A 20,711-nucleotide genomic window follows, 5' to 3' on the forward strand; every position below is an offset into this window, starting at 1 on the left:
ACCGAGCGAAAATGCAAGCTGATTATATCGAAGGTATAAAAGGGCTGGATATGAACGATTTTATCACCTTCATATTAAATATGATTTGCGGCCAGGAGGTACAATCTCCCGACCTGTCCTATAATAAGCGACAGGATGAAAGTATGAGAACAATTTTCCCTCCGGGAAGATATACGCGCGCGCGACCTGGCATTAAACCTCTTCTTTTCGCTTTAACGCGCGCTGTGAACCGTACAAACCGTATGGGGAGATATAGCAGATTAAAAAGACGTCCTGTCGAATACACCGCGACGCGGCCGACGAAGGAAAATGTGAAGAGAGACGAACGAGCACGATATGACGACGTAGAGCTTTTGCACAATTAAACAGCGCGATGCGCTGTAAAGTTTATACAGCCGCTAATACTGCTGAAGCGCGAAACAAAAAACCATGATGCAAGAACCATGTAAGCTAAAATTTTAGTTGGCTAACTTTAATAAATCTGAGAAAACGAATCCCCCCCTCCGGAAACTCTCTTAAGCCTCTTCGCGCGGATTAACGCTTGCATTTTGTAATTTACGCTTCAGCAAAAGCGTACCCATCGAATAACGAGTTGAGAGATCAACCGCATTTAATCTACGAAGGAAAAAGTCCAATTTCTCGTTCCCTATATGAAAAAAGGTATACGCGCGTGTTCATAATAAGCGAGACCGAGAGTACGGCGGCAATCTTCCCCTTCCCCGCGGTCTCATGTACGCCAACGTCGTACGTCGTACAGAGAATATTGGATTAAAAACTTCATATATTGAAAATCTTACCGCGCGACACACACGAGAAATGCCAAGAGTATTCATAAGTTCCGCGCGGAAGAGGAGCGCCGTGTACGAGCGGTGCGCGGCGCACGGGGATCGAAATTCGCGATATAGATGTTAGCGCATGATAAATAACGGCGTATGAAAGTCTGACATCGCGATTCATGCGTCTACCACGCGTATGCAATCGTGAGTGGATCGAAGATGCATACGCGAATATGCGAAACGATCGCACTCTCGCGAATTCAAATAAGCACGTGGAAATTTCTTATACATATATTTATGTTCAAAACTTTTTCTCTATCGTCGCTAGTACTCTCTATCATCTTTATTATTTTAGCAAACTATAAAGATCGTAATAGCACCCTTTAACGATCATTATAGTTTGCTATATATATATATATATATATATATATATATATATATATATATATGTATATATATATGAGTACAAATCAACTACAGTGCTTTTTCGGGTTAGTTTAGTCATGCACGCGAAATTATTTCACGATTAAATATATTTTTATTTTGATTCTGTACATTTTCAGAAAATATTAATACACATGTAAAAAATTACGTGTTGAAGTTATAACTCTTGGGATGAAAAACTTGGACTAAGCTACGCAGAACGTTAAACATTAAAATCTGCTGTGAAATTTTTAAAACTTTTTAAAAGCCACTAAACAGGAAGTTGAACGCGCCACGTACTTTGTCAAATATAGTCTGCACGTGAGAGACGTTAATATATATTTTTCAATGCTTATTCTCGCGTTCTCTAAGCTGATGGGATAAGTGACTTTACTTTTCTTTTTGCTCAAGTTATAACTAGCATTTTGATTTGATCGTATAACAAACTATATGATCATTAGTCAAGATTTATTTCGATTTTCTCGTAGAAAATTACACTATTTTCAAACCACCAAATTTTGAAGTTATTCACTTATTTCTCACCGGAGAACGTGAGACAATTATTTTGGTTTAATTGTTACCGAATCACTGAAAATGGCTCAAATCGGAGCCAAAATGTCCGATTTATAATTACGGTGACCTCTCATTTTATCTCAGCCCAAAACATCTCAGCAAAAATATCTCGTCTATAATATCTCATTGTCAGTCCAAAATGTCTCAGTCCAAAAATATCTCAAGTAATGGTGATTTATTATATATATTATTGTTATTATTTGTATATTTAGTTGATTATAATAATTTATTATCAATGTATGGCTGTTCATAAAATGTGATAATAATTAAATGTAATATTAATTTTGTCTCCACGCGTGGAAAGTCCACGCATGTACTTTGAAGACACACTATGTGTCTAGTTTAATAATAGTGGAGCCCCCCGCAGGGGGGCAAAACCTACTGCCTCCACGCATACACTTTCCACGCGAGACGAGTTGTCACATGGATTTACAATAACTGTCCTAATACTAATTAAATGTAATATTAATTTTTTATAATGATATTTTGTAATAAAAATTTGTAAGATGTAATTTATTACAATGATATTGTGTAATATAAATTGTATGATGTACTTTCGAAGTTAATTATTGTCAGAGATATTTTTGGACTGAGACATTTTGGGCTGAGATATTTTTGAACTGAGATATTTTTGGATTGAGACATTTTGGACTGAGATATTTTTCCCCAGATTTTTTTGTATGAGATCATTTAGGAGAGACATTTTGACTGAGAACCTATAATTACGTATCGTAATAGTTATTAAAACTGCTCAATATAAAATTAATTTACGCAACATCTTAAAACTTAACTCTTAAAATTTCTTTCTACTTGTCATTTGTTAATTTCATTACTGAGAATAATAATTTAAAATCTTTGTTATTTAGTCAATTATTTAAATATATTTTTAGAATTCGTAAAAAAATAATATTTAACTGTATAGGATGTATAATTATATCATATTTCATAGCAACATTATATATACATATAAAATCTTCTTTCTATATATGGAAGATCTCGCATATAATATTTTAATAATATGTTTTAAAAATTAATCAGAATCAAAGATCTTAATCTAAAAAATATTATTGAATTTTACTTTATTATATTTCAGTTAGTACCAGGACAAATTATTTAAAAAATTTGGGTGGACAGGCTATAGCTAATTCAGATAAAACTGATATATTATAAAAAAGAAGTATCACTAATAATCATGCATTAGAGTGTTTTTGTACACACGTTTGTCAATCAAAATATTTTATATATATATATATATAATATTTAAAAATATGTATAAAAGTCAGAGTTATTTAAAGAGAAGTAAATAAAATAACACATTTAAATAATAGATGTGTGTGTGTTTCCCTACTATATTCTATAGAATCTATAGATAACAATCTTATTATAGAATAGACAACCATCTTCTAATTTTAAATTTTAATAAAATATGTACTATAAAGAAAATAAAAGTAAATTAAAAAATTTTATATTCTAAAAATTTCAGTATAACTTTATTAACTTCTTTTTTCTCTTCACTTATTTCTGATTATTTATCATTTATTTAAACGGTTAAGTCGAAAATTTAATCAATTACCCAAATAACATTATACTTTGTCTTTATAATGTTCTTGATAGTCCTCTAAAAAACCTGTCAATATTCCAAGATTACACATTAACTTTAATATTTCTATAATAAGTTCATCTATTTTGAGGTAACGAAAACATCATATTCATTTATTATAATTTTTATTAATTTTTAATACATATATATAAATTTATATAATTTATACATTTAACATATAATTTACTCAATTTGTTATCTCGAATTACGAAAACGGATAATTTACAACTCACCGATACAGCGCAGCGGAGTTATAACATTACATCGATCTAAAACACAAGTATATCCAAATTATAGCAACGGTTAAAAAATAATTAATATTTTTAAAAGTGAATTGCGCGCGTAAAATAATTATAAAACAATTAATTCTGCAAATAAAATGATAAACAACCTACTCATCTCATGGTCGCTCTGCCGTTGCCGATATGCCTCCTCTCGCGCGAGTTTTCTCCGCCTCTCATTGTCAGATTTCTTCGTTCGACCGCACAAAACACAACACTCGCGAGGGAAAACGAGGTTAATGACCGTCGCGCGGGCACTAATTACTGAATCACGCGGAACTTTACACGACACTCCCGATGTTAACAGTGCGTGACGCGTTGCAATTCCGCGAAATACACAAAATATTTCCAAACGATCGATAATTCACGGCTGTATTTACGTTACTTAAATCGCAACGATTCGTGTGTTACTATCCGTTTTCGATTCGGAAACGATAAACTACGAATTAGGCACCGCAAATTGCTGTGATATAAATTTTAAGCCCGATGAAAGATGCATTTGCGGCGGCAACAAAACTAAATGTTATTAAAGAAACAATTATCACTTGCAGCGAAATGGTAATTGATTTTTATTTCTTATTCTACTTCATTTCCGTTTTAAAATAAAATACACGTTTCGGTAAACAGCCGTCGCTTATACTTGCGTAACGTTATTAGTAGCACGCTGATATGCGTTAATTATTCACAGAAAAAATAATTGCGTTCCGAAAAGTAACCTTACACGTAGCAGCTCGTGCCGTTATCTCCTCGAATATCAACGCGCGAATGCGATCTTTAATCAACACGACGCGCATCGCGTAGATAAACGTCGAGGTCGCGCGCCACACACACAACCGACTTGATGACAATACAAAATATTTCACGCTTCATTAAACAAACTCCGCGTGTACTATTGTTCTCGTATTTCAAACTAATTACTGAACGATCGTTTACCGCGCCTCTCTGTTACAAGAGTCATGTCATTTGGCGATTTGGCGCGGGTCATGTGTATTGCTTAACGCTTTTAAATATAGAAAATAAAAAAAAAAACACAAGAAAAAAGGAAACACTTGAAGCCGGTGAGAAGCTTAAAAAGCACCGCAACACGTATCTGAATCTAAACATTATATGTATATAAAAAAAAAAAAAAAAAAAAAATTATACCGCCCTCCCTGAGCGAAAGAATGATTTAGATAGAATTTATATCTTTCTTTGCTACAATTTTTTTTTAAATAAACTAAAATCAGGCTCATATAAGGATATAGTATGTATCACATTTTATATGCTTTATTATATCATTTAATCAAAAGAAGTTAACGGAACGTTTCGAGCTGCACAGAGTCTTCATCAGCCAAAAAATAAGTAATAATGTATAAAAAAAATTATAGGTTACGACTAATATAATAAATAAAAATAAATAACCATAAAACTGAACTAGTCCAAGCCGGATAAAAGAAAATATAAAAAATAATATAAAGTGCGAAGACTAAAACGAGTTACAATCCATCAGCCTTTGGATTATCTGGCACAATTCGTTACGATTTATACATCAAGAAGTTGAGTCGCGCGAAATAATCGTTTCGATAAATTACTTACTTCAAATTCGATGTACTCATGAATCGTTGCCCTTAAAGGATTAATATATGTCACGCGCGGTCTGCTAATCGTATCGTTAATTGTTCCTGGCAAATGTTTGCGTTTCAAAGGGTAATAATGCGGTGACGCACGGAGCAGCACTACCTTCCCGCTCGACTCGCGGCACTCGAATAATCGCGCGGCGCGACCTCGTGTAAACACTACGACCCGCGAAAAACAAACTCCCCCTCATTTCGCTCGAGGCCGGTGCCAACCGATTTGATTATCGCGAAATATTTCGGGTTTGCAGAATAAACTGTCGCTATTTCGTTCCTTATACCCTCGCCTATCACTGTATTATATTATAGTACAATACGTTTCCTTACCTTGGATTTCTGACTGTTAAAAATCAGTTGTTCACAAACCATCGATGCTTCACGTCTTTCTCTGTCATGATGAACTATAATATTTGATGCGCGACTCGACGTACTGCACAATCGGAAATGGAGGAGTAAATAACTTTGAAATTGCCGAGAGGCGATTTGAAGACGCGACGCGGAAATAGACTTGAATCATTGCCTCGATAAAAAAATGCATCGCTGATAAGGATATGCAGTGAGCAACGATTTACAAATTCTATCTCTTATCGTCTGTCAATTCTAAAAAGAAATCGCACTAAATATCTCTCTTTTTTATAAATAACCATAAACATACTGATATATAAAATGACAATTTATTTCGACTATAAATAGCTGGCCGTAGAAAATTAATTCATTGCAGATATATAAGGTAAACACATTGTAACCCTTATCGTATCTGTGACCACTCGCGGACTTTTATTAAACTAGTCAGAAGTTTTAAGTAATTCTGGTAATTCATCCTCAAAAAGCATATGCATTGTGTTTTGTGATTAATAAGCCACGATTTGATATATGGTTTTAGTGATATATTTGACTAACAATAAATATACTAGTGAAAATGTGATAAGGCGCTCGTGTCGGTACCAGTGGCAGATCAAGCGCATGTTTACCGACGGCGACAGTAGGATCTGGCGTTTGTCACGCGACACAGTCACAGTTTTGTTACGTTGTCAAAAACAAGCGTTGGAGAACCATTAGTGCGCAAAACTATCAGTGAACGATTAAAAAGTGTTGTGTCATTCGTATGTTCCAAGAAAGGTTGGCGACTTTGAATATATAAGCAAACGTTATAAAGCGGTGCAACAAAATTTAACACGTATGGAATCATCAGTGACGGGCTCATCCGGCTCATTAAATTTCGCTGCTTAAAACAAAACATAATTAATACCGATCTCCATACGTTTCTAGATGGGTGTGAATTGCATTTGTACAAATAAGCGGAAAAATATTCGATGTATGCTCGAGAGAAAACTCTAGCAACAACGTCTGTCACTCTGGGTTAACTGACACATCCTGTGTTTTATATTTTGATTTGTACTGATTTTATGCCGATTTGTGATCACGGCTTCAAATTACTTGCTCACTTACTTAAGTATTCAATTATTGAGTGATTTTTTTTTATCAAATACAATATACCACTAATTGAACTGAAACGACGATCACTGATCGATACATCCAAAATTAAATCAGGCAGTCACTGATACATCTATTTACATAGTTTGCAATTTCTTTTTTAATATTTATTAGATTATGTTTAAAACTCGAGTAAAACAAGTTTTTCGATACAAAAACGATTAATCTTAAGTTCGGTATAATTGCTTCTTAATTGGAATCACAAGTATTTTCCTCTCTTATATTCATTCTTGCGAGAATCTTAGGTGGTCACAAATAGGTGCATTTACCTTAGATATGTGTGTACTTGTCTGTTATATTTGGATACATAAAGTTTAAGAATGTATTTTTAAATTAATAGATTTAAAGAATGCAAGTAAACAGATATTATTTATAATTTTAAGCACACTTTAGCAAACACATTTAGCTTAATAAATTTATTAAAATTATAAAACTTCTAATAAATAATAAAAAAATAAAATTTTGTTTATGTTATAAAGTCTTTTTTTCTTTAAGAGAGACTTTATAATATGAAAAAATTATTATTATATCACACGTGCGTGGAAAGTGGTCCATTCCGCGCGCGCCATCTGTGCGACAAATAGCCAATTTCCCACGCGAGAAATTCCCCACTCAAACGGGAATATCTCATTTCTGCCCGGCCTCGAGTGAGAAATCTCTTGCGCGTGCGGAATCGGCCATCCATCGCACAGATGACGCGCGCGCAATAGGCCACTTATTTCCACGCACTTTGAAATATAAAATAGGGTGTGTAACACGTGCGGGTTGAAGAATTGGACACTTGTGCGGGTGATCGCACTCGCCTTCGGCTCGTGCGTCCACTCCGCACTTGTTACACAATAAATAACTATTTGTTTATTATTTATTATCACACAGAAATAAACTACTTTTTCTGATGTAAAACTTCCTATATAATGTATAAATATTTTTTACTTCCACTGTAAGTAGATGAAGGGGCGCAGTGTGGTTTAGTGGAAAAGCGCCAGACTCATAACCCCGAGGTACCGGGTTCGAGTCCACCTGAACACGGGAATTTTTTCCACCAGTATATTTTAGACTGCGCCCCGCCGCACGAGTGGGGCTCGTACGCAGAAACGGTGCCATCATAAGCAATTAATTAAGACCCCCAAAAGCTTAGGACTAAAGTATCTAAAGACGCTTAGGATTTTGGAAAAGTGCTAGGGTGACAGACCTGATAAACCTGGTACTAGGCTAAGGGCTGGCCCCAAAACACCTATTAGCAAAGAAAGAGCGGAAGGTACAAAGGATCTCAGGATCTAGGTGCCATTGATGGCTCAAGTAGAACCCCCCGCTTACTACTACTACTACTACTACTAAGTAGATGAATGTGCTCCGTTATCAGAATCAATTTTATTTTTTATTCCATTGTACCATTACGAATAATAAACTTCCTAATACGAATATTTTTTACTTCCACTGTAAGTAGATGAATGTGCTCCGTTATCAGAATCAATTTTATTTTTTATTCCATTATACCGTTATAAATGTACTATCTTCATTCGTATTTTAACGGCTAGAGCAGAGTAATATTGTACAAATCTAATTAGCGGAGATCCAACGATGCGTACCCACGCCCACGGTACAAATTCTTTGATGAATTTTTTTTCGAGTTCGATACTTTCAGCGGAATTTTCGCGTCGATCGCAAAATGTTGACTTTACTTACAACGAGGTTTATGCAACTTATTACGAGCGGAAACCTTTTACCTGATGATACGAGATGGAAAATTGGATCCACCGTAAAGGCGGCAAGAAGAACAAAGCGCGCGTCTCGTACAAGAAGAGTAATTGCCAAGGCAATTTAACTATAGCGGCGATGTTGAGTTACCCTCGCAATATTCCGGGTTGCCGATATAAAGCGGAAACGTCTCTCGAAAGTGTCTCTCACTTGCGACATTAATCCAAAGACACGAATGTCACAAAATAACGACGGAAGTCAAACTAGAGCGAGAACCGACCTGTAAAGAAATACATAAAAGACATAAAATTGTAGAAATTACGGTCAACTGAATCATATTTTTTACACCGAGTATCTATCGTTAAAATAATGTCTTTGAGAAAAAATGCATAAATACCACAACTTTCAAAACAAGCAATTTTTCACACACATACACACACACACACACACACACACACACACACACACACACACACACACAGAATTGTACAGGCAAAATTAATCATCCATAAAAGTTGATTGTTTTTTATTACAACACAGTTCTTTAAAGTCTTTTAAGATCGTTTTTTTAAGATAAAATTTTAGAAGATCGAGAATGTTTAAATATATAATTTGTATATAACACTTTTTTCTCAAAAATACTTTGTCCATTATTCAAAAGCAATTTGAAATAGATGACTAATTATACATCAAGTTATTGCAGTTCAAAAGGAACAGCAGGATAACTGTAGAAAAATCACTCTTTTTTCAATGTTAAGTTAACAAAAGCTTCCCTGGCCAAAGTATAAACGCGGACAAAGTAGTCTCCTTCGCATACGTAAAACAACAAGCTTTTAATTCGGTTAATAACGCACTTGTTAGTTTATTTATTAAACTATTAAAAGCCATTTTAATAGTTACTCTAAAAACAAGAGAAAAAGAATAATGTCCTATCTGATGCTAATCATCTATTAATTTACCTTAGTATAAGTAAGTCACAATTAAATAACTTGTTTCGTAAAAAAATATTTCTTCCAATAATATTCACTATCACGTCGTCGCCAACGTGATTTATCATCTGCGAGTGAAAGTGCTTGACTAAAACTTTAATAACAAAAGGAAAAAACCAAAAAACGTCACTCTTTTACACACAATAATACTTAAAAAAATATAATCAAAATATTGAAAAGTGAGAATTACCGTTCAATTTTACAGTAATTTTAAAAGCTCATAATTGTTCGTAATTATTCGTGGATTATTTTAATATGGTAATGTTTCGGTACGCGCGCGCGTTTCGGTAGATCAGTGTATGAAAGAGAGCACGGCGTCTAGAATATCTCGCACATCGCGAGAGAAGTCGCCGGAGTTCCGCATATTTTGTCGTTATATACACTCGCAGAAATCAATCGTCGGCACGTATCTCAACAAATACTTCTACCAAAGTAAATGCCATTCGAACTAAGAGCGCGCTGCTTAACATGCGAGAGAGATTTCTTCCAGTTTCATCAAACTTCCAGGCCCGCTCTTTGAACTTTGAACCTCGCAGTCTGGCAAACATTACCCCATAAATGTTCGCGAGCGTTTATGCAGCCGAGTATGAGGAAAGTTACTGACGTCGCAATGGAAAATCCGACCACGACTTCTCTACCAGTATACGCCTCTAACTTCTAACGCACGCTGACCTCCGCAACTTGTTTTTACCTCCGTTATTGGAGAGTTTGGAGACTCATAGTACAGAGTCCTTAAATGTTTGGAAAGTAACAAGTTTTATACAGGGTGGGTGGGCAAAATGATAAGATAGTGGAACTTCCTGCAAGGAGACAAATAAACTTCTTGATATAGACGATCAACATCGATAAATATCGTTCAAAATTATTTTTCGTATAAGACACTGTTTCGAGTAAAAAAGAAATTTGTCTCGTGTATTTAATTCGATAATAATACAAGAGAGCGATAGATAACGTCACTTAATTACGACAAAATTTCCGCGCGTCAACTGTACTCAATACAATTTTTGTAAGCTCACATGTTACATATATTAGAACTGAATGCATTTATTAGAATTTTTCTGTCATTTACTCGACTCTATAATATAAAGTTCAAAAATAATTAATAACCTATATATACGCTTAAAAATTGTAACGTTTATTTCAAATACATAAAGAAAACTTCAAAACCGAAGACTTTGATAGATTCTAAAAAATATAGGCGATTAATCAATCTCTCTTTCTTGTAGCATAAGCATTTTTCTATGATGAAACAGTAAGTACCATCTCTCAAAAGAAGCAAACATCGATGAAAGAAGGAGAAGAGGAACCTCTAGACGGAACCACTCAACAGTTTCCCTCTTTTATACCATAGATTATAACGCGATCCATCAACATGTGCCACGTCAGCTTGGTCACCGAACATCGTGTATATACGTATATAGAAGTCTGCCGTACATATTTCAGCGTTTTTTAACGTAGTTCGGCAAAATTGCATTGTACTTTAAATTTTTTTAAGTAACTAGATTTTGTCGTAGTTATGTTTCGCGTGTAAATTAAAAAAAAAAAAAAAATATATATATATAATACTTGTCACGAATGTATTTTGTATTAAACACGTACAATTTGTTCACACACAACTCTATAGAAGTTGTAAAAATTATTATAAAACAAAAGAAAATTTACAAAATCATTGACAATGTTAACGACTTTACAGTAAATTATCTTATTTTATTCATACTGCATTCTTTTTTAGATTTACCTGACTTACAAGAAAAAAACAAAAATATTGAAATAATTAAATTTTTTCAAAGAAATTATATCAGAAAGTTTATCTATTATAATTATAATAAATACTTCTCACTTATCTTATTTATTGTTAACAACATAATACTCATAATCCTGCATTTAAAAAATGCATCTCAGTAATGCTATTAATCGTACGCGTGATAAGAAATTTAAATCGCACGAAAATTGTTGTCACCTATTATTTCCTTTCGTAGATAGGAATCCTATCAAATCACCACCCACACGATCGTGATCTGATACAATTTTAAAGAAACAATGACCGGCCAAGCATCGCTGCAGTGACAGTATCGGCTTCCATTGTCGCGATGGGACTACATCGGACCAACCAAGCCGAACTTAAACCGATTGTGATTGTAATTTGCAGAGAAACACAGCGAGCGATGCGTACTCTCGTCGACGACCGACGTGCGGAAAGCTTTATGCGTGCAAACAAAAGCTCGTTCCAGTTGGGTCGAGGGCAACAAATCTTCAACGGTGAATTTCGAAGAGAGCGCGACCCCCGACGAACCTATAAAAAGAGACTTTATAACCGTGCGGGAGCCTATTAAAATGCACGTACGCGTACCGACGAACAATCCGTGCGCACGTTCGAGAGGCTCAATTCCTCGTTTAAACTGTCGGAATAGCGCTCGCCAGAATTGTCTTGAGGCATTAGACGAAATTCGGCGCCATAACGAAAGACAAGATACGTATATAAACGCGATGAAAAGAAAGTAGTTAGTTTAGAGTTTAATTAAACCTGGCGTTTAAAAAACCTGACGTTTAAAAGTAGTAAAAAGCTAAATTTAGAAGAGTATGTATTAAAACAACAATAATAAAAAGTTTTTGAAAAACAAATAGCAAAATTTAAACAATAAGGTTAGATTAGGTTAGGTTCGGTTAGGTAACGAGATAATTGTCTAATCTGCGCAGTCAATTTTTCTAGGATAGACATTTCATCGTTCAAAATTCTTATATTATTTAAAAAAATAGAAACATGATATATTTTGCGAAGACACTAACAAAGCAACCCCGATAGCACCAATATCCTATATAAAAATTCATATAACGTCCATAGACATTCTGGACATAATATGGACATCCATAGGATATTGTGTGCTGTCTGGGAAGTGTATATTTAAAAATAATTTGGAATTTAATTGTATTACATTACATTACTTTTATGATCATTTTCATATTTTAATTAAAAGTGCTACATTACTCTAATGTTGCTAACTTCCACCTCGCAATTTATTTTCCTTATTCGTTAAGACGATCTTAAATTAAGATTAAGCATCCATAAGTGCCATCGTCAAGCTCATCGAGGCCTCGTCTCCTTGAGAACCCCACCGAAATGCGACGCCGAAAGCGAAGTGGCAACGAGCGGCAATAAAACGGCCGGCACGACACGCTCTTTTACTACTTTGCCGGAGCGAAGAGGGGCGGCGGCATCGCGACCGTGAGGATTACGAAATCGTTTTGCATCATTTTGCATAATATCGCGGCTTACGCGTGCGCGCGCGCGCGCGCGCGCGCACCGAGGGCGGCTCTCGGCTCTCTCGAGCTCGGATCACGAACGACGGCCCCCTTTAATATCGATTTAATTAAATCATTTTCAGAGCGCTTTCCTACTCCAACTGCCTTCCATCTCTCCTCTCCTCTTCTCCCCCAGTTTTGCCACCTGTCTACCATCTTGCCGAGAGGAGAGAGAGCTTTCCGTCGGCCGCGTAGAAGTGCCGCTATCCTCTCGCGCGTGATTTAATTCTGCCGGGGGAATTTAATTGAGGAGCGGCAGCGCTTCCTCTCTCGGAGCGATACGGCCGAAGCGACCGCCCGCGGCGGTTAGCCTCGTAATATGTTAGCCGTTTAACGTCATTCGCCGGCTATTTTTCACGGATGAAAGCCGCAGTCAGGGATCGGCGCGCGGAGTAATGGGAAGCCAAGGTCACCGGCGAGACGATAAATTGCCGAGCCGAGATGCGACCGATGCGGCCGATATGCAATCGAATTACTTGACACACGCGCTTTGAGAATAATTCATTCTCTCTTCGCGCCTTGTGAAATAATGATTGAGAACATTTTATCGATATTGGTGCCATTACTTTTCGATTAATAGTACTTTTTATTAAATGTGTAAAATACGCATAGCAATAAAATGTGACAGATTATTTTACATTGAATCCGTAGTATTGTAAGAGAAAATTGTATCGGATATTCCAAAGCAAGCATAAACAAAGAATAATCTGTAATTTGTAAAGGTCTTTTCAATTATGAGAACTTATGTAGTAAATTTTTTATTTATTAAATTATTAATAATGCAGTTATTAAAAAATGTTATATAATAATGCAGAAACTAAATACGTATAACGTATATAATGAATTTTGAGTCACAAAGATAAATATTACAAAAGCTCCAATCGATTCCAATTTCAAATGGAAATATGAAGCCTGAAGTCTATCAAAGGTTGAATATTTTCGTCGCACTTTTGGTACATTATATTCCACTTCGTGGACCTGGTTAACTCGCTAATTCAATTTACTACAGAGATTTAATTACGAGGTAAAGGCGACTTAACGCAGTCATGTCGTTTATTGCCCTGATACGTCATCCATTTAACACCTTCGCCGTTATTTATCGACCGCCTGAGCTCGCTGTTGCGGTTTCTTCTCAAATAGTCGGGGAAATATATGGGGGGAAATGCTTAAAGAAGCGCGCGGGAAAATTAGTTTCAATTAGATAGGAACGAAAATTGAATGTCGTATTATAAAACCGGTTTAATATTATAGTTTTATATACATATATGTACAATAATTCGCATATTATTACCTTCTTTTATAAAACATTATATATTTTCTGCTTTAGTATCTATTTAAAATTTTGACGAAAAAAAAGTGAACAGTAACGCGGATAAACTTTATTGTAGTCTACATCAACATAAACAACTATTTCTCCGGTACTTTTATTTTTCAGGGGACATTTAGATTAAAAAATGTGCAGGGAACTGAACCGTTTTTATCAACCTTGGTTAACTCTAACCTTAATTTAAGCGATTTTTTTCTCAGACCAAATTCCAGAAAGTTTCGCAGTTTTAATTCTAGAAAGTTTCCTTCGACCTACATTGATAATATAATAAATTCTCAGATCAAACTCAAATTGCGAATAGTGATTTTGGGAACAAATACTGTCTACATGACAACAAATAAAAAAAAATCCTTTTTGCATTATTATTCTAACATCAAAAGATAGATTAATTATTGATTTTATCACTTATGATATATACAAAAACGATTATTATAGTATGCTTATGCGAAGGAAGAAACGAGGTTCGAGTTCATTTCCTTCTCATCACCTTGGCGCAACATTATTAAAAAGGGCACGGGCGACATTGATAAATGACATTTTCGCCTACTTGAAAAATTGAAATAACTTTTCACGCGGCCTGGGGAATACAACGTCCCCGAATTTCCGGCATGCTCGTATATCTCGCCCCCGCACAGGACAGGCACCCGACGTTCCTATGTTCATGGAAACGAGGCTCGACCTCGACACGAAAAATAAAATCTACCTTTCAACGGCGTAATTCAGGAAACGCCCCCGTTTTTCGATGGCCCTACGATTCTTCGTCCGATCCACCGCAAAGGGGAATATTGTATTCGCGAACGATATGGCGGACGACAATCCGCAATCGCTCAACGACCCGCATAATTCAATACTTTGATGGTTAAACCTCTTCATTACCGCCTGCCGTCACGTGCGGCCGAATACCAGCATAAGAAATAATATTGCGATCCACCCCCGGGGGGGGAGAGGGAATCGAAGCGAGCGATTTAACACCCGCTTCGACGCTGCGGAATTTCATTCATATCGCGTGCGGGATTCGAAGGAATTCTTATTTAAATTCCGTCGATCGCTAATTATATTATGCGCGGCGCGATATTCTTTCCTAATACTTCGCGGTATTTCCCGGTGAAGACCCGCTCAAATCTTTGTGCAAAATTACGCCTGTTACGGCGTTACGACGTTACGGTCGTTTCGATAATGAACATAATGAAATAGCAACATGGCGAATTAGTGCCGCATTAAAATCGCCCGAGGCATCGTGTGGTTCACCGAGTTTATCGGTAGAATTTTAGAGCGAAGCGAAATTGGAGCCGCGTCACTCCAATTGTCAGTGAAATCGACCGAATATATTTGATTGACAAATAAATTTTGCGCCGTACTAAATAATATCAAGATTTATATATCCCTAAATATAATCAAAAAAAGATAGTTTATGCTATTTTCAACAATAATCACTGTAAAATTTGTCACTCACCAACCCTGGGTTGATCGATATAATCCTAACGTGATGGACACTTACCTGGTAACAGAGAAAAAAACAGAGTTAGCACAAACAATTGGTAATGCATTTATAAATGTCTAATAAATTGTAATATAAGGTAAACGTCCTAATAATCGGACACGTAATACGATTTTACTTAATTTTTATAAGTATTCACGGTTTTTAATAATTTAATTATGTAACTAATTAAAAGGTAAAGTATAAAAGTGTTGAGGACCGTAAGTTACACCGTCAATGCGATACACGGGCATATACGTGTGCGCCCTAAGGATACTCTTTTTACTTTACGCGTGCGCCGATCTAGCTTGTTCTTCTTGTTCCGCGTTCTTCTCGCGACACAATGTTCTAGCACGCTCTCGACGATCTAATTAAAGCATTCTTTGTCAATTATACAAGTGCGTTTCTCCCACTTTCAATTCCTGCCAGCTCCTAACATCTACAAAAAGCCTATTACTGACGCATATGGGACATGTAAAGGACATTGTGACGAATTGACCTTTTACTAGATGTCAATTTTTATAATGTTTAAAATGTCTTATTATATATATACAAATATCTTTTTAAATATTTAAAAATATAAATTTCGATATTTTGATATTATAAGAAAGGTATTGAGATTAATAACGAAAAATGTTCATGTAAATGTCCGGATATAGGGACATGCCCGGGAGTCGGCCTTTACCTTACTGCATTAATATTGATAGAGTGCCGGGGCAAGCAGGTAAAACGAATCTCATAACAAATAGTGGTAATATATAATAAAGGGCGGTATAATAATAGCAAAGTAGACAGCGGCGTAATAAAGTGCTCGCCGCATACGTGTGACAGCCAAGAATGATTCCCGAGCGATCGGTCAATCAAACGAGCGTTCTGGCCAAGGTTATGGTCACGCAGACACAACGCAGATAGATGGAGCAGAATTGAAAATGACTGATGGCCAGTTGTGCCGGGTTTAAACTTGATTTAACTGATATTCGTCTTCCCGCTCCCTCAATATATGCGTGTACGTGTGTGAGTGTCCACTCTGATACCTCAATTCTGCACATAAAAATTTCATACTTTTATGTTGTGTCTATAGATCGCCGTCAGCATCTCCGTCACTTTCTTATAGCGGAAAAATTCGCAGTCTCCAATTTTCTTCTTTTTGGAGTTCTCACCCACGAAGTTAGGAATGCGTGCAATTTTATTCCGCATGTTAAACTATACAACGCGTATCGATCTTTACTTAAATTAAGTAAAAATATCTAATTCTAAATATATATATATATATATATATATATATATATATATGTGATTATATTAAGTAAATAAGCCATTGGTACTATTTGGTAGTATTTTTTTTCAGTGTACTCTCTAAACGTCGAATAGTGAAGTCATTCAAAACAAGTGAAATGCAAATCTAACGAAAAGTGAAAATTGAGCCTGTGCACTTCGAATGATTCGCCACTCTAAGAAAGAGTAAAATTGCGCTCTATATAAGTTGGAATGAAATCACACTCCTTTTGAGCGCAAGGGCACTCTTTTTAAGTGCAATAGATCAGTGTCCATAGGAGTGAATTTTATGTCACTCTACAATTTTGAGTGGAAAATTTTACTCTGTTAGGAGTCAATTATCAGTCAATCTTTAGTGAATCGTGATTCATTATAGCTTTAAAGTGCAGAAATCGTGTCATTTTGGTAAAGTTTGCTCTAAAAGTTTGAGCAAAAAATTCACTCGATATCTAATTCTAAATATAAATATATGATTATATTAGGTAAATAAGTCATTGGTACTATGTGAAAAAATATTTTCTTGGATCTAAGTATTTTTTTTTTTCAATGTAAGAGTAGGCAATTTTCTTTTATTCAAAAATAAAAATATTCGTATATGAGAGAGTTAGTCTTTCATCTGCAACTTCACGCAATCTTAGTATAAATATAATAAGGACTCAAGTTTTGCTTCTAGATATATCCCTCGCGTATCAATCCCGACACGCCGCCGCTCCCTCTAATCGCCCGGACTTCGAATTCTCGTCTCGAGATATTTTAGCGAACAAGACGGGAGAGGGTTACGCGATTGCATCCGCGAAACAGTTCATGCTGGATTCATCTACCCCGAGAAGTGGCGTAACCCATTTTGGCGCGCGGTAATAGAATCATTTCCGACCCAATAAATTTCACTCCGGCAAACTAAACTCGTCTTCTCTCCCTCCTTTCTCTCTCCTCTCGTTGTGTACCTGCGCCTGTACCTGCATGTGCGGTCGGAGAAGAGCGCATCTTGCCTGTGAAAACGCCACACAAGGTGACGCAAGTGTGCGTTCAATGTAACGTGGTAGAGAAACAGCAATCACTGTCTCTGAAGCTCGAGAAAACCACAGTGATCATCCGCAATGGCTTCCGCTATGTCTTCATAACTTCGACGCTCCCGGGCATCAAGTCAATTTCGGAGATTCTAAGGCGTAATGAGGCGCGATCGATCGGAGTAGAACGAAAGTGATTTCTCGGTGAAATAAAATAAATAACTATGACGAGATTGTTTATCCCGTTTAGATAAATCCGGCGTATACACCAAAATATTTTTCTTCGTAAAAAAATCGTTTAAATAAATATTTTGTCTAGTAAAGTCGAATCTTATTAAGTCCTTTTTAATCGGTGGAAATGCACTCTCGCGTCGAAATGCATAAACGTTTGTTTTTATACGTCTCCACAAACAGTTATCGTTATCACTGTCGTTGAGATCTCAATTTCGTAAAATGCTCAACGACTTAATAGTCCTTCGACAGTTAAGATCTTACCGAGACGAGAATTCTCAGCCGTGAAGGAAATTCGTTTTTTTTTCTCTCTCTGCTCTTGCAGTGGCAAACGACGTCGTAACCTTCGCTTTTCTTAAGCACATCCCAGCTTATCGCGTTTCGCGTTTAAAAAAGCTACAAAACGTATTTTATGTACCGGGCCATCATCTAATTTCTCAAATGTCCACAATTAAAAAAAAAAACATTAAATATTATTGGGATAAATTAACAGTGACGTAATATATCGAAAATTTTTTAGGATTTCTCATATTTGTCAATTCTCTTCGATAGACTTATACGAGAAATTTAATTGAATATTTTTATAAGAATGTAAAATAATCGACGTTGAATTCAACCCTTCGCGTATTAAAAACAAAATTACATTTATCCACTTACCAAGTATTATTAATTTATATTATATGATTATACATAATCTTGTTATATTATCAAATTAGTATAAAAATCACGCGATCCGGATCATGGACGAAACATATAAACGCTAAAATAAAATGTCACAATACTCTTGCGACAATCCTATACTTCACGTATAAAATGTTTTAATTTAAAAAACTAAGTAGCTGTTTAAATAACTTTTCACAACACCACCACGGAAAGTTCGACTTTCCATGCCTGTAGAGAGGGACGAATGTGGCCAATTTTACGCCAGGGAGGAAAGTTGTTACTTTCCTCCCGCCAAACAGGGACGAAAGTGGTCACTTTCCTCCCTAGGGCGGAAAGTGATCACTTTCCTCCCTGTTTAGCGGGCGGAAAGTAAATAAGTAACGGGCAAATCTTAAAACATATATATAAGAAGCTTTCCAGCAAGTGACAAGTGTCGTTTTGTCTTTGTTACTCATTGCCAAAAAAGAAACATAAAACGACGTTTGTGTCGACTTGTGTCGCTTGCTGGCTGTTTCATGACTGAAGATACATCTGAATCAACATCTAAAATACAAAATAGAGGAAATAATCCAATCTTTCAATTCCAAAATTGTAGTGTAAATATTAAATTCACTAATTAATGCTTATTTTTTGTAAAAATTATATTCTTTAATTATATTCTAAAAATTAATAGACGGCGATATGAGTCAAGCGCGGTACGTGGTGCGCAAATAGAGAATTAATAGTTACAGAAGTAACGAATTAAAATGTATATACGTATATACATATATTCCAACTTAATAAACTGCGCGCCGATTATTTGTCGGACTTGAAATACAGCTATTGTTGGAACATTAATATTTTTCGCATTAATTTTTTTACACTTTTTTAAATAATTAAATCGTGTAGATTTAATTCCAGGGAGAGAAGGGTATATTATTGTTCCAACGATAGCTGTGTTTCAAGTCCGACAAATAATCGGCGCGCAGTTTATTAAGTTGGAATATATGTATATACATTTTAATTCGTTACTTCTGTAACTATTAATTCTCTATTTGCACACCACGTACCGGCCTTGACTCGTATTGCCGTCTATTAATTTATTGACATTTTCACGAGTCTAATGATATATTTATATTCTAAAAATCAGGGTTGGCATGTTTTAAACAATTTGTTTAAAACTGTCTGATTAAAACTGATTTAAAACAGTGGACACTGTTTTAAACATTTTTGTTTTAAACAGTTTTAAACTACTGTTTAAAACTGTTTAAAACACTGCAATTAAAAACATGTGATTATTTAGAAAAAATTGCAAAAAAAACAAAAACTAAACCTTTATTTAGTTTTTTATCTATATTATTTGTGTAGCATATAAATATAAAGATATATATCAATCAATTAATCTTTATTTCACCTCCCTTCTGGGGTTGAAAAGGCGTTTTTTTCAGTAAAAACGTTCCCAAAAACCTTTACAAATTCTGCTATACAAATAAAATCATATACATTATACATTCAATCATATTATTCGTATACATTTTATATCTATAATATAATTTTTCTTTTTCTTACTTCTTTTTCCCCGACCAGGTCATTGAGCGACCTCATTGCACATCTCATTTCCCTTCCCTTCGTCTTCCATCCGGCACCCTTCTGGTCATCTCTTTCAGCTTCCTTTAATTCCGCACTCCTCTGACTTTCTCCTTTCTGTCGTTGCTCTTCCCTTTTTTTCCGGCTTTCTTTCTCCTCTTGTTTGATGCCTTCCTTCTTTCTTATTCTACGTTCACTCTGCAAATAACTGCATTAAAGATTATTCTTACATTCTTACAATCTTACTTCCTTCTCCCCTTCTTCTTTCTTAATGCTTCTCTCTTTATCTCCTTTTATCTCTCTTTTCCATCCTAAATTTCTCCTATTTTTTTCTTCCTATCTGCTTCGTCCTTGTCCGTATCCATAAGGAGATTCTCCTCCATTTTTTTCGCTCTTTCTTCCTCCATGATCCTCTTTG

General features: G+C 35.5%; 1 protein-coding gene across 4 annotated transcripts in view; it reads right to left on the bottom strand.

The window, feature by feature from the left end:
* Nucleotides 1-20,711, bottom strand: part of LOC143907445 (venom dipeptidyl peptidase 4) — a 432,526-nt gene that overhangs the window by 200,347 nt on the left and 211,468 nt on the right. The window contains exon 1 of one of the 4 annotated variants that reach the window (XM_077424254.1): nucleotides 5,594-5,650. The exons of 2 other annotated variants lie outside the window; for them this stretch is intronic. In XM_077424254.1, coding sequence (XP_077280380.1) covers nucleotides 5,594-5,635 — 42 coding nt within the window. In that variant the 5' untranslated portion in view covers nucleotides 5,636-5,650. Of the gene's footprint in view, nucleotides 1-5,228; nucleotides 5,358-5,593; nucleotides 5,651-20,711 lie in introns of those variants that run through there. One more of the 4 variants, XM_077424256.1, reaches the window with a different exon arrangement.

The sequence above is a fragment of the Temnothorax americanus genome, unplaced genomic scaffold (assembly GCF_048541705.1).
Source record: "Temnothorax americanus isolate GAGA-0224 unplaced genomic scaffold, ASM4854170v1 Scaffold80, whole genome shotgun sequence".
NCBI lineage: Eukaryota > Metazoa > Arthropoda > Insecta > Hymenoptera > Formicidae > Temnothorax > Temnothorax americanus.